This window comes from Lagopus muta, chromosome 1 (genome assembly GCF_023343835.1).
Source record: "Lagopus muta isolate bLagMut1 chromosome 1, bLagMut1 primary, whole genome shotgun sequence".
NCBI classification, from domain to species: Eukaryota; Metazoa; Chordata; class Aves; order Galliformes; family Phasianidae; genus Lagopus; species Lagopus muta.
The window spans coordinates 63322685-63337831 of record NC_064433.1 but is presented as its reverse complement, the minus strand read 5'-3'; the positions used below and the strand labels follow the sequence as shown (position 1 = coordinate 63337831).

At 36.4% G+C, this 15147-nt stretch overlaps 1 protein-coding gene across 4 annotated transcripts in view; it reads right to left on the bottom strand.

The window, feature by feature from the left end:
• Window positions 1-15147, bottom strand: part of PIK3C2G (phosphatidylinositol-4-phosphate 3-kinase catalytic subunit type 2 gamma) — a 287641-nt gene that overhangs the window by 47046 nt on the left and 225448 nt on the right. For all 4 annotated transcript variants that reach the window (XM_048955085.1, XM_048955110.1, XM_048955102.1 and 1 more), the window contains 3 exons: window positions 11628-11737; window positions 3691-3883; window positions 3039-3160 (listed from right to left, as the gene is read on the bottom strand). In XM_048955085.1, the coding sequence (XP_048811042.1) occupies window positions 3039-3160; window positions 3691-3883; window positions 11628-11737 (425 nt within the window). The remainder of the gene's footprint in view (window positions 1-3038; window positions 3161-3690; window positions 3884-11627; window positions 11738-15147) is intronic.

Here is a 15147-nt window from a genome sequence, read left to right as displayed (position 1 = left end):
CTACAGTGACAGGATACAATGGGGCAGGCAATGTGCCGTGACCCAAGACCCTCATGTATGTGAACTGTACAGATAAAAATAGAACATAGGTCATTTGACACACATAGATAGCCTGTGAATGTTCTGGGCTCCTCTGTGGTGCAGAAAGGATTTCTTTCAAGAGATGGTAGTGAAGATCTGTTAAGAAGCAGCATAAAATAAATTAGGCTGTATGAACAAAGAGATGACTCTGGCTGTATAATGTTGGCCCTCAGTAGATACTGCCTAAGAACAGTGGCCAAACTGAGGACAGATGCATGCATTATCTGTAACTTCAGAGACACTGTTGATTGATGGCACCCATAACTCTCTGCTGCAGTGAAGGGCAATATGAACCTTGTAGCAGAACTGAACATTTCTTTAAAGCTCCTTCATGCTTTCGCTGAATTGTGCCTGTGGCTGAAACTGATCTTGTATTTGTGAACATACTTGTATTTGATAAGTGTGTTCCATGTTGGTTTTCAGTTTTGCATCTACTTTAAGGAGATCAGAAAAATATAAAGTTCTGCCATTTTGAGACATCTTGGGTACCAGATCCCACATCTTACTGAAAGAAGGAAGCCTGCAGAACATTTCTGTGTATAAATTATGTCATTTAAATGCTTTGCTGAGTGAAAAAAAATTTGGCCTTAAAAAAAGCTCCACAACAACACTATTAATATTCTGTCTAAAACCAAATAAGAGAGATGGTGCTAGAGTACAAGCATTTGTTTGGGGCAGCTGTGCTTTGGATTATAAATACAGGATGAATGTTTATATGCAATAGCAGGATTTCAGATGCTGACAACTCTGAGCTTTTGCCATTAGTTTATTGATACATAGCCAGTATTTAGAACCTCTATGAGGCAGACTCATATTGTGATATTTCCTCTTAATGAAACATAAACATATACAATTTAATGAAAGCAGTAACCGAGTCCCTTCTGCTAGCAATTCCAATTATTTGGTAATATCAGACATTTTGTTTTTCAATCATACATTTTCAAACTGCCTTTGTGGCTACATTATGAAACAAGGCTTTTGCCTTGCATTGAAGCCTCTGGCATTGGCCAGTGCTGGAGGCTTGCATCACACAAATTAATGGCCTTATGCCAGTTCAAGTAGTAACTTCCTATAAAGAAGTAGCTTAATTTTAATTATAACAATAAAATCTGAAGTACATTAGAAGTCTCCAACCAACAAAGATACACTAAAAAACAAATCAAAGCATTAACATTAAAGAACATTCATACAAAGAAACATCATAAAATGTAGCACTTTAACACAGTCTTGGGGAAAGATCACTGAGTGACAGTTTACTGCTGAGACTGAATTTTGGCAATAAAGTTCTTTAGGTCTTAGACACAGCCTCAGTGTACTCAGATTAATTTTCTCTGGGTTTGGGAACTCACATTTGCATTGAAAATAGAAGTGATTTTAATAAAGGTACATGTATGTGAAAAATAACTAGTACTGTTTTTGAAACTCACTACAAGGTTTCTTAAATCCACACATTTCTAAAAAGAAATATATTTTCCTTCAAAGAGATATGCTCACTTTAAAAAAGAAAGGAAGGAAGGAAGGAAGGAAGGAAGGAAGGAAGGAAGGAAGGAAGGAAGGAAGGAAGGAAGGAAGGAAGGAAGGAAGGAAGGAAGGAAGGAAGGAAGGAAGGAAGGAAGGAAGGAAGGAAGGAAGGAAGGAAGGAAGGAAGGAAGGAAGGAAGGAAGGAAGGAAGGAAAAAGGCAAACATACTTGTTAAATATTTTATCTCACAAACTAATAATTAGCATGCACATGGCTCTAAATCAAGACTGCAAATCAGGCACTTTTGGAATGCACTGAAATTTCAGTTTCACCAACTGCTTCAGCCAGTTAATAGGCTGATAGGCAGTCGTAATGAGCAAAACTCCCTCAGGTAGGGAAAAGATGTTCCAGAATTAACCAGTTTAAAGCCATTTAACTAAATGACTCTCACAAACTCATGGGAATACCAAATTTGAATCTAAAATTCATTGAATTTATTTTTAAAGTCAAAATATTTTGATTGTGGATATTTACTTCAAGTCGAGCATCAAAGACCTCTTTTTTTCAGGTGTATCATTGGAATCTCAGCTTGGCACAGGTAAACTGTGCATCTTATTAGTCAGTCTTTTGTTTTATCATAGATTGAGGTTGAAGTAGATCTTGTATTAGGTGAGCCAGCATGACTGTCTAGAAGACTACTTTGTTCTCAATGGTTTATACAGTATAATAATACATATAATAGTTGTAGAAAACATTTTACCAAAGCAGCAGAAAATTGTTTTATAAGGAAGAGATTTTTTATGTAAGATAGAAATACGAAGGTGTGAAGGTACACACTTCAGAATACTCAAACTGAGAATAAACATATACACAGATAAAAAGGAATAATCATAATTACTGAAATTAATGACAGTTTATTTTTCAGGAAATGTTAAACTGTCATTATGGAGTGACATAAAGCATAAAGTATTGTTTTGAGGGTCTGGGAGAGCAAATAAGGTTATTGCATATTTCTCAGCTGGGGCGCATGCACATATTTTTGTAAAAAAGTTTGTAATTCCTGTCAGGATCAGAAATCAGCACGTTTCTGGTCTGTGCCTGTGTGGACATTCCTACACTGGTTTAGCATACTGATTTTTCTAGGAATTTTGACCAGCATCATGAAGAAAATAAGAATTATTAAATGCCTAATCACATCTTTAATTTAGTAAATACCACTTGTCTTTTTATTTCAGAAATACCTGTGTTAAGAGCAAACCGCTCCCCTCTTCTCCTTCCATTAAAAGAAACCCCAAAACGACAAGATATATAAAATTCAGCTGTCACAATATTCTGTGATTCAGTTTCTCCTAGGCTGAATAGAAGACTTGACAGAATATGTCTCATTGCCTTTGTGATTCTAAAAATATGCCTGCCATACATTTTCCTACATTTTTATCTGTGCACAGAGAGAATCATTTAACAGCAGAATAACATTCACAAATATGCTGCCTTACTCTGGAAGTGCATGTGATGGAAACTGCTTCAGGAGATTGCTGTGAAGTTCTGAGAACTGGCCAAATGTTTTCTCCACAAAAGTGACCACATTGCAGGTTTGCACCACCTGGACAAGATACAGCTGCATTGGGAAAAAAGGAGAGGCAGAAAAGACAAATGATCAGAGAGGCACATTAAAAAATATTGTACAAGAGAAAATAGAGGGTGATTTTTACAAAGAAAAAAATTTCTTTAATGTAGTGCCAGGAGCCAGAGAATTCAGTTTGTAATTTATGGTCTTTGTTACAAAGAAGGAGAAACTTGCCTGGATAGCATACAGCTCAAACACTGAAAGATCACTGCAGTGCGTGAAAACTAATAATGCACCATTAAAGCATCATATAACAGTCTGCAATTTCTATTAGGCTTCCTAATTTCATGCCATGCTTTCCTTCTGGATACTTTAATTAGCTCTTGATTTATTTTTCACTATTGGGCAGGAACCTTTCTCCTTAATGGCTCCCTGCTAATAGCTGTCTGCCTGGTGTTCTTTCTCTCTGCTACCTCATTGCTTATGGCACTCCTGTGATCTTTTCAATGTGGTATAAAAGAGGAGGGAGAGTGCATAACCTCACAGAATCATTAAAGATAAGTAAAGAATATGACACATACGTAGTCAGACTTTTTGCTGAACCCCAAAATGGTGGCTCTTGCAATTGACTTCTCTATATTCAGCATCATCCATTCTTGAGGGACAGTCTCTTGAGATGGAAGCTTTGCAGAGCTTGTCAGTGACATGTGTGCAAGCGTGTGGATCAAGTTATTGAGCTTGACAGGAAAGCACTCCAAACTTTCCTTTATTTTCCTGAAGAACAAACAGAAGACACTGTATATATATATCTGTTTGGCTCCTATTGATCCTTGGTTTTATATATACAGGTACCAAAAAACCCAATACCTAAATCCTAAAACCTGCCTCACATGAATATTTACCCATATACATACAAACTCACCACTGTTTGCAGCAATACATGTGCAGCCTCGCTACTTAGAAGACCATTTCTTCTGTAGCCTCTCTCATGACTCACCTTGAGGTAGTTACTTTTCATAAGCACCATGGAACAGAGACAGTCTTATGTGTTTTGAGGGATTCCAGGGTAGAACAACACCTGCTCTTAGCATTTACTTCTTCACCGAACTAATCTCACACAGACTTAAATGTGATTGCACAAGACTAAGCATCTTTTATGTCCAATTTGTAATTTAGCTGTGCAAGATGTCTTGCTAAATTCCGTACCCAATTCTAAAAAGATCAATATCAATACATGAGGAGCTACGTAAGATATTATTGAAAAAAAAAATTAAAATAAAAAAATCTGATTGCCTAAAGATTTGAGATCTTTGATCAGAAAAGGCAAAATGGATAAAAAAAATTCCTAGATATACATGTAGATATGTAATGTAAACTTGTTTTAACATTAAAGTGAACTCAGTTTGAGAAATAACATTCTGAGACAATCGCTGCTCTTTGAAGAATAATATGCAGTGCTCAATAGAAAACATCCTTCTGAATTCAGTTGCTGGTTAAAATCTGAAATTTTTGTTTGTTTGTTTGTTTGTTTGTTTGTTTTCTATTTCACTGCTTAGTTCCACAGCTCTCTGAAGAAAATCTGGCTGGATTCTGGTGTTACAGAACAAGAACCCATTAGTTTCAGGCCATTTAGCAGGAAACCTCTATCAAAATTTCAGCGTTTTGTCTTATTTTTTCCTACTTTGGACTATTGATAACTAGTTTACAAGAGTTGACATTACTTTTAGCCATCTTCATCATCATCTCTTTAAAGCTGAGCAGCTTCACCTGTCACTTAAAATTTAATTCTTATCCATGGGCTTTGGTGTGTGGGAGAGATTGCATACGGCAATCAATTGAAGTAAACTCAATTCATTGCATAAGCCTGATTTTCATGATTTCAGATGTTTTGGTTAAAGATTGTAGCTTCACATAGGCTGTCATACCAAAAAAATATCCTATCTGTAAACAGCTCCCCAGTTTCTTCAAGCTAACCAGAGATGCCATTCAAAATGCTGTGAATTTATCACACATCAATTAGGGTTACTAAATTAAGGAAATGAGATGTATATATTTTTCTTAATGTAATAAAACGGAAAGTATCTCTGAATTGATTTAATTAATTTCCTTATTAACTACATTCTTAAGAAACAGATACATAAAGAATATTTAATAAATGACACGAATTAACACTCAGATGGAAAACAAGAAAATAAATCTCATTTCAAAATATTAGTACAAAATCAATTCAGTTCTGACTAGTTAAGCTGCACCTGAGATAAACATTTATTTTTCAAAAAACTTTTATGCAATTAATTTAATCCACAGTTTAAACACTTGATAAATCACTGTGACATGATTTAGGCGAAGAATTTGTAACATGGCCATACTGTAGCAGAGCAGTTACTGAATTTGCAACATTAGTAAGAGTCAAGTTTACTTTCCAAATAAAAATAGTTTATTTCAATTCACACAAAAAAGGTATTTGCTTACAAATTAGTATCAATTCTGAAATCACTTCTATCACTAATATCAGAATACTGCTGTTTAAGCAGTTCAGTATTTTAAGGGTTTGTTGTTCTTTCCATGAGTATACTAAGCTTCTAAAATGCTTTTAACACCAAGACTGTTAACAACTTACCTCATCTAAACTTAAACAGAGGCTTCTGTTGTTATTGCTTCAGCTTTACTCAGTGATAATAAAAATGAAAATAAAATAAAAATATATGCAGGTTTTTGCCCTCTGTATATTCTTGTTTCTCTGTATACAGTCTTCCCTCTTATAACAGAAAGCATGAAGCAAGCCATACATCATGTTATGAACAGTGAAGCCTCTTTGCAATTTTGATGACATTTCAATGTCTTCACAGCATGGGAGAACTCCAGTTACAGTTGTCTGCATTTTCTTTCAAGGGTGAACTGGCCTAAGGAGACTCATTATCCCATAGCCTCCCAAAGCTGATTCTTATTTATGGAACAGTGGTATACATCAAACACATATGCCATATTTTTAAATTTAGCAGCTCTTGTTGGTGTGGATTGGATCATTGATTCAGTTTACTACATTTTAGTAATCTGATTTCCCTTTCTAACATGATTTTTTAAGTTCATTCTAAGAATCTGTGCTAGAACTTGCTTCTTGAACTCTCTGAGATGTCATCTCTTTTCTTCAGCCACATTATCTTTAGCCACAGGTAAAGAATTTGGTGAGGTCCTGGGTATCCTTTTGTTCCTTAAGATTACCATCTTTCCTGCAGCAAAAGCTAGCTCTGCCTTCACAAAGTTGTAAAAAATGTATGTTTCTAAGTTATTTCAGAACTCTGGTAGCCAAAGCAAGAATTAGTGCTTAAAGATCAACAGGTAGAAAAGTTGAAGTTACCCATATAAAAGGTATTGAATTCTCAGATCCATCAGAAAAACAAAGCAAACAAAGTAGGAAACTGTCATTAAATAGAGTAAGTGTAATTGTGGTTCATAATATTCCTAACACACAACTCTTAGGCAGCAACACGATTTCTTTTCCTGTATGATAATATACTCTTTTGTCATGCAGATAGGTGTCTGACCTATTTCTCAGAAAAAAGAGTTAAATATCTGGGATTTTTCAAATGTAATGCTTTCTACTTTTTTTTTTTTTACCTGCTGAACTTTCATAACTTTCAGATTTGGATCACACTTTTCTACAGAACTATCAAGTTATGATTAGGTGAAACATGCACAGACAGTTCAGTCGCTTGTGAAAACAGAAATGGATGAAAACTTTAGCTAACTTTTCCAAGAGTATCCAGTAATAGCTCATACTGTGATTTTCAGGTAGTCATTTCTTATCAGAGAGGCGTTCTGGGATCTGATGCTTAGATCTTTTTGGACACACCAGCCTTTCTTCACAGCCTTTCAAGACTACATACACTCCTGATTACTTATCCAGATCTCATTTTTGGTAGGTATAATAATAAATATTCACACTAGTCTTCATAATCATTTTTTTTAATCACTCACCATGGCATCCTTCTCTTTTCTGTCTAGACCCGAATATAGCTTGGAATTCAATGAGTAAAATTTATCTTTGCAGGATTCTTAGATGTTAATGAACATGGCATTTCACTTCCATCCAAATTTTTCATCCATGAACTTAACAGGCTCAGTTTTAAAACAAATTAGGAAGTATGTCCCCAGCAGCTCTTTACAAACTTTTTCAGAACCTTACTGTTTTCAGGAATAGACTTTTTCTGATTTTTACCAACACACGTTAATGGACAATTGATAATCTTTCGGTTCTGGTTTTGTGATAACACACTAGTTTAACATCTTATTCCCACCTGATAGTATATAGGCAGTAATTAAGTTCTCCTTACAAACTGCTTGAGTGCAGCTATGGAAAAGTTTAGTGAAGTAGTTTCATCTTTGACCTATTAGAGAAGTCACCAGCTGTCACTGGTGTTTCAGCTATTTGGAATATTTCTTGCTAGAGTATCTACAGCCACCTCAGAAACAGGGAATGTCTGATCAATTTGAGATTAGTGTCATATTTTCAAAGGAGTTATTATGAATTGTCTGGTCTTGCAATGGCTGGCATTTGCAGCTTGGAGTGGATATGTTTGACCTGGATAATGACAGGTACTGAGTAAATGACAAATAAATAATAAAGATGGCAGCTGACCCAAGGAGAACTCTTCCTTCAGTCAGGTGGCTGAGGATATGCCGTGGTGCTTTGATGGTAACTGTCAGATTTATAGTGCCTCTCTTATTTGTAGATTTCTGTGACTGGGTTAGATTTTATACTGCAGTCAATTGAAATCAGCTCTGTTTATTGCGTTAGGCTAACTTTAATGCCTTAAAAATAATTCTGAATACATATGATACATACTGCCTCACAGGCACATAAAAAATGTCAGGCAGCAGATGACACCATGCTGACATTTGAAGACATCTGCAGAAAACCAAAGAAGAAATCTATATCCAGAAGTGAAATAGCTTTCTTTTCCTTGGTAAAACTGAGTTTGAGGGAAAGAGGAGAGGAGGGAGGGGAAAGGATCAAATTGAGTTTCAAGGATCAAACTGAGTTCAGGGCAGATGCTGGAGAGACAACAATGTTTCATTTGGCACTAGGTGCACAGAAATGACAAGCAAACACAGAAACTCTTGTTTAACTCTCAATCAGCGCACTGTTTATTCATGATTCGACTGTGCGACCTTCCAGAAGGCTGCAATCTGTGAGGTTTAACACTGGTGCTCATCAGTTTATAATAGTGAACTGACTCAATGTGGGAAGAGAACAGTACACAGAAAGAAGTCAAGATTACTGAACATATCATAAGTCAAGAATGAGGGAAAAAGAATTTGGTAAAACACAATATTTTACAATTTGGAAAGGATTTGGACATTGAAGTTCAATCTCCGATATTATAATTCCATTGGCTAAAAAGGTGAAGAACACAGAACAAATTAACATTGTTTTGCAAGGAATATTTGTGACATCAGCCATCACATCTTGCTGTTTTTAAGAAACAATGGAGGTAATGTCAGTATTATTGCTCAAATCAAACTCAGGCAATTGCTAAAAGCAACCTATTTCTATGGAAATAGAGAAATATTCTTCTCATATTTCCACTAGCAAAAGTTTGTGGTTTTGAATAGATATGCTATATGATAGAATCTGAAAGATTACAATAAATACCAGGTACTTAGAACACACGGTAACTCTCTGTTGGCAGTTTTTAACATTCCGATGACCACACTCCTTATCTAGAAAGGAACTTTTTCAAAGCAATAAAATGTTCTGAAAGTAATTATTGAGAAAAAAGCAGCTATGAATTAGAAAGGATTTGAGGGCTACTGGAAGTTATGTTAATAAACAGTTTCCAATTTCACTTACTTTCTAAAGACAACTTGAAAAATAGATTCAAGAATGAAGTACAGAGAGACCTTGAGAAGTGTGAGATTGGATTTTTTCTCACCTGGATCTCTGTACAAAAGGAAAGTAGGACATATTTTTTGTGAAGTACAGGATAAAGTCAACATAGGTAATGGTAGCATTCCTGGGGGTAGGTCAGAAAATGCTTATACAGAGGGAAAGTCTTGAATGGATCTGGGTATTAAGCCAATCCAAAGACTGCCTGGAAACACTTTTCAGAAATTAAAATACAACTCAACATGAAACCTGGTGTTTTGCCCATGTTTAAACATGTACAAATGTTAGTTAATGCATGCTTTGAATTAACACAAATAATGTTCAAAAATGAATAGAAATTAGAATAAACCAAGAAAAAACATGAAGTAAAAGGAAATCCATAAGAATTCATGAGCTGATGAAAAGAGACTTTGTACTCGCAAATGAGCATATATAATACAAACATACAGTAGGAGAATTAAAGAAGAAAATACAAAACATAGCAATATCTGAATTTTCTACATGATATAATGTTCTCTTTGGCCAGTAACAAATTGAAAGAAACTGGAACAACAGCCTTAGTGTGTTCACTAAAAGGATTTTAGCAGAAAATACAATTTCAAATAAGATCTGAATCAACAGCATTGTACGGATCTGCAGCATGGTGCCAGTTTCACTGGTCTTGAGTGTCAGGTACAACTCTGAAATCCTTTACTTCCTCCATCCTCAAAACACCACAACCACCTCACTCACTTCAAAGAAAGTGTGTGGAGAGATACAGCCTTGTCCTGAACCCAGCCCTCATCGTTTATCTTCTAGCTAAGAAACACTGCAGTGAGTTTAATCCTAACCATGACCTTATCCCTACCAGACTGAAAAGTATGCTGATCCTTTCTACTTCCAAAAGAGTGCTGGGCACTGGCTCTGAGAGACACTGATGCAATTTTCACTCTGAAGACTCACATTTGGTTAAATACAACCTAGTCCTTTTTCTCTAATTAAGAGACAAAGTATTTCTAGCCGTGAGAGACAAAAACAGCTACCCAGATTATGGCAGAATCAAGACTTTTACATTTTAATTAGAAGCTGTATGTTTCCTATTTGAAGTGGAAATGTAAGTCTGTAATTTGGAAAAAGTGAAATTTTAAAGGAAAGGATAAGGTAGGAGTTGCCAGTAAATGTGAAGCTGTAATTAAATTTTAAAATAAAACAATCTTGTTAAGGTGCAAGAGAGAAAGCATCTGCAAAAAAAAAAAGAAAAAAAGAGTTAAAGGAGAAAAATGTCAGTGTTATGCTGTGTGTAAAGTAATGGAATGACGGTTTTGGGAAGCATCCTTCTTTCTATTCAAAGGGTCTTCTCTAAACTCAGGAGGTCTCTGCTTCAGCCTTCTCCAAACCTGCAGCCGCAGTTTTGGATTCCAATAGATATAAAGCACACATATAAACAGTGCGATTCAGATTGGCCAAAATCTTCATAGGAGCATCTGTAATGGTAATGAGAGTGGCTCAGCTGCTCCAGCTGAAGCTTTCATCCTATTTATTCATTGCAATGTGCTGTGTGACTGTAATGAAGGGTAGAGTGATTGCTCTTGTCTCCAGGCAGTTTGCGCAGCACAGAGAGCTGTGCTGTTTTATGAGTGCGTCCTGTCTTTGAAAGGATTTGGAGCCCAGTGCTGTGAACTTGACACATCCTGGGAAGAGGTCAGAAGGGTAGGACTTGCTGTGCACGTGTACGCAGTGTCCAGGATGCTGTGAACTCATACTGTCTTTTGGAAACCATGGTGCTGTATAGGATAAGCTCTGATAGAGAAAGACTTTCTTTCTCATACTGTGCCTAGCATGGGAAAGTGAGTTTTTAAATCCATTCAATCTCCATTGGCTTCATCTAGAGTATCATCACATAAACTGTTGGAATTATATGTAATGCAGAGAACTGTTCCAGTAGATCACAACTGCAGGCTTCAAACTGATTATGTATAGGTCATCTGCAGCTTCTCATCAATAATTCCCTGCTATTAACACAAGCAAGTAAAAGGTTTCAATACCCTAATACAAATGAAGCATTAACTGTACCTATACTAACACACAATGCGTTTTTATTATAGATCTGTTAAGAGCTTAGAAGGAAGAATCGTTACATTTTTACAGATGGAGAAACTAGCTACCAGGGAAAGTAACTTGCCTGAAGCAAAACAGAACGTCAGAAGAAGATCAGAAAAGAAATATAATGCAGGAATTCTAAATCCTCGCTCAAGTCAAATATTTTTATGGGGAAATTTTACTAAACATTCAGCAAACATTATACAGATTTATTCATTCAAAGTGTCTGCAGTCCAAACAGTGTTGCATGGAGTAAGTACACCTAAAAGCAGAGAGGAAAGTTGTTTGCAAATAAGCCAGGGTGGTTTTATCATGCCAGATGAATAAAAACTGTAAAAAAAACTTCCTATATGTGTATCACAAGTGCACAACTGTGTGAGAGACTTGAGGAGGCTGGTTTTAAAATGAATAAGGAGTAGACTTTTCAAAAGTAATCATATGAAGACCAAGTGTCCTTTTGTGTAATTTCACTGATTACAACCTCTTAACATAACAGCTCTGCTTTATGCCTGAAGGAAATAAACTTTCAGTGTTACATATGGTCTTTACCTGGTAAAGTAGCTTGTAGCTTGGAGGTCTGAATCCTGAGGACGGAGGTTATCATACACATATTTCAGATCCTGAATCCTGTTCAGCTCAGGCAATCCTGCATGTAGCATCTTTACAAAAAAAAAAAAAGTACCATTACTCTGTTGTACTGCATAAAATAAATTTAAATTAAATGAGGCTAACTAAGAAAAGGAAGGATTTACATAGGAAGGACTTCTAAAACACAAGGTTTTGCTGATCTTTAAAGTTGTTTTGAAGCTGCAGGAATGCCTGGATCACTAAGGTGAATAAATTGCATTGTAAATCTTCACACTGAGATACCGGAAGGAGTCACTGATCAAAATCACCAGTCTATTTTAGCAATTTATTTTCTCTTCAGATAGGATAATCTCAATACATGCATTGCTAATCTTCCTTCATAGCCTTTTAATGATGTTAAAGGGAAGGCAACAAAATGGTGAGCAAAACCAGCCACCTGAATAGAAACTGCATTCCTTTATGCTCACAATATTATCCGAATCCTAACACAATTTAGTGCAACATCACCTTCTCATCTATAATTACTGCTTCCATTATCACGAACGTAGACTCCTCCTGTAAAAGAATTGTATATTCCATAGATGACCTTTCAAGTCAAGGGAGGAGAAAGGTTTCCTTAAACACTGACTCATAATAGGAGCCTTGATCTTGGTATTCAGAGCTGCCCTCTGAAGAAGCGCATCATTCCCTGTGCATGATGAATGAAGTTCTAGTTAGTTGGCCAGGTTTGGTTCAGAAGATAAATAATCCAGATATTTCCCTTGCAAAGTTACAACACAATCAGTAGTGTAGACAACTGAGTGCATTCAATTGCCCATACATCTCTCTCCATGCATTGTAAAATGTCAACAACTAAAATCATTTTGACTCAATTCAAAACCAACTTATTTTTCTCAACGATTGCAGTAAGTAGAGAATGATGGTTTTTTTGTGTGGTAGAGAAAAAAAAATCACTTCTTCACATTGCACAGAAGGAAATGTATGTGAATTTGCAGTCCGTGCTGTGCATTCTTGATATTTATGTCTGATGTGGGTAGAAAATCCCACTGAGTTTTTTGGCTAACAGCAAAGACAAAAGGGAACACTGCTTTTATTTTAAGGTTTGGTGGAAACAAATAGAGGAAAGAGAAAAAGGATTTTTGGGGTCCTTTTCCTTATTCCTTCTAATCTTCTCAAATTTTAAAATCAAATTTCAATATTCTGTACATATTCTTTTTTTGCCATTATGAGAAAAATGTTGCTTTCTATCAGGTCCAGCCAATAATATCACTTGACATCTAGCTTACTGTCTCACTGATCAGCAAGGAGCAGAATGCTCAATGAAGTAAACATAAGCAGCTTATTTTCTTGACTAGGTAAAACTTGGTAAGTGAATTAAGAACAGGGACAATAGCAACATTCAGCATTTAGGGAAACATGACCTCCAGCTCACTTATAAAAGATAACTTCTGTCTGCTTTTAAAATTAAGAGTTGTTGCATAGACAAATTAAGCTTCTTGCATTGCATTAGAAAGGGGAATAATTCCAGATAAGAATATAATCAGAATGATCTTTAGCCATCTGCTAAAGCAAGAAATGTCTTCAGTTGGACAGTATCTACATAGTGTTTTACTGGCTGCTTTGTCCACATGACATATCTTGTTTCCAGTCCCTTATTGGAAGAGACTTCTGATAACTGGCTAGTGATACTAGACGCTAATTAGACAAGGCATAGAATAACTGTTCAGAAAACAACTACTGGTTGCTTAGGGAAACTAAAATGTTAGCAGATGCCTAAGTTCAAGTGTGTGCAATGATCCCCCTCACTTGGTCACATATATATCTTCACCTGATATATATGCTTGATCTTCTCAGGCCTTCATAGCCACTGAGAGGAGCTGCCTATGCTTTGTTTGGGCCTGAATTCAGACCTGATGTGTGAATCTTAGCTGACCATCCCATTAAAAATGAATAGCCTTGGTACACACTTCCCACAAGCAGATATCCAATACAAGGATGTTTCCTGATCTTCTCTTCCCAAACGGTATTTCTGAATTGTATGAAACTGCAATGTCTTGTTTGGAGACAGGAGTCTCAAGACCTAGTTCTGCTCTGTCTACGCACTGTCTCCTGTTTTACAGTATTAGCTTTATCTATTTCTAGATCCAGCAAGTGGATCAATTACTCAATGTCTAGTGTCACCTCTAAGCCTCTTTTAATAATTCTATACTGATAAGGGTGGTGAGGCTCTGGAACAGGTTGCCCAGACATGCTGATGCCCTGTCCTTGGAGCTCTGAGCAACCTGATCTAGCTATGGGAGTCCCTGCACACTGGATGGGGGTTGGACAAATGACTTTTAAAGGTCCATTCCATCTCAAACAATTCTATAATTCTATGAATCTGATTCTATGACTTTTACTTCTCCTCAGAGATCAGGAGAGACTAAAGAAGATGCAACATGCCCTGACTACAGAGAAACCTAAGTTTTCTTCAGGGAAAGTTAGCTAGTTATTTCAGAGCTCCTGCTGGGAACATTTTCTTTCTATTATCCCAGAGTAATCTAACAGCAACATCTCTGCCGATTGCAGAAGGGACTGACTGCATTGAAGACCAGGAGGTGGGCAGATCACGTAGTTGTATTTGCAGACTGCAGTCTTAGGCAAACTGCCCAGAAATGCAAACGTTGTGGATGAGAGGGAATGGGTGCTCCTGAGTTTTCCCTACACTCTTTCACTCTGACTTACACAGTATTTTCCAGATCTGCTTTCTACAGTGCTTACAGCTAATGTGGTTGCTAGATATTTGGGAAGAAAGAGGGTTAAGCGTTTTGGGGCAATCTCTCCTACTTGGTAGAGGGCAATCACACAAGTACTGCATGAGAATCCATGAACAAAGCAGAGCAATGATGAAATTCCTGCTGTTTCTCCCCACTCTGTTGCAGAAATTGGAGTTGATAGAACTGTGTTAGGAGAGCAAAATCTCAGCTATGCCCCAGCCTCACTAAGGATTCCATTTATAACCTTGAATAGAATTCCTCATGCACAAGCCAGTTACCTAGGTTTTGCATTAGAGCCTAGTCATAACTTCTGGATTAATATTCTCAGTAAGCATCTAAACAAATATTAATTAATTCAATATTTTAATTCTACCCGTGAGAGGGGAAAATGATTAACCTTTCATACACAAGTAAATGGCAACATAAAGAAGTTATGGAATCTGATACAGCATGTTAATCAGTAGGAATTCTTAAGGAAAAAAAAATACATAAAGATCTTAAATATCTATACAAAAAGATTTTAATATCTGTTTTAGCATGGGTTATTCTCTTTCCTTCTTGTATTTGCCATCCTAAGAAGGGAGTATGGAACTGTGCATAAAACCATTTCAGTGGCATCACTGTTAGCTTCAGTTCTGCTAGATATTCTTACATCAGCCAGTTAGTAAAACATTTACTATTTTGTCTCATTGTAACCATGAACAAGATTATTAAACAATTGCCTG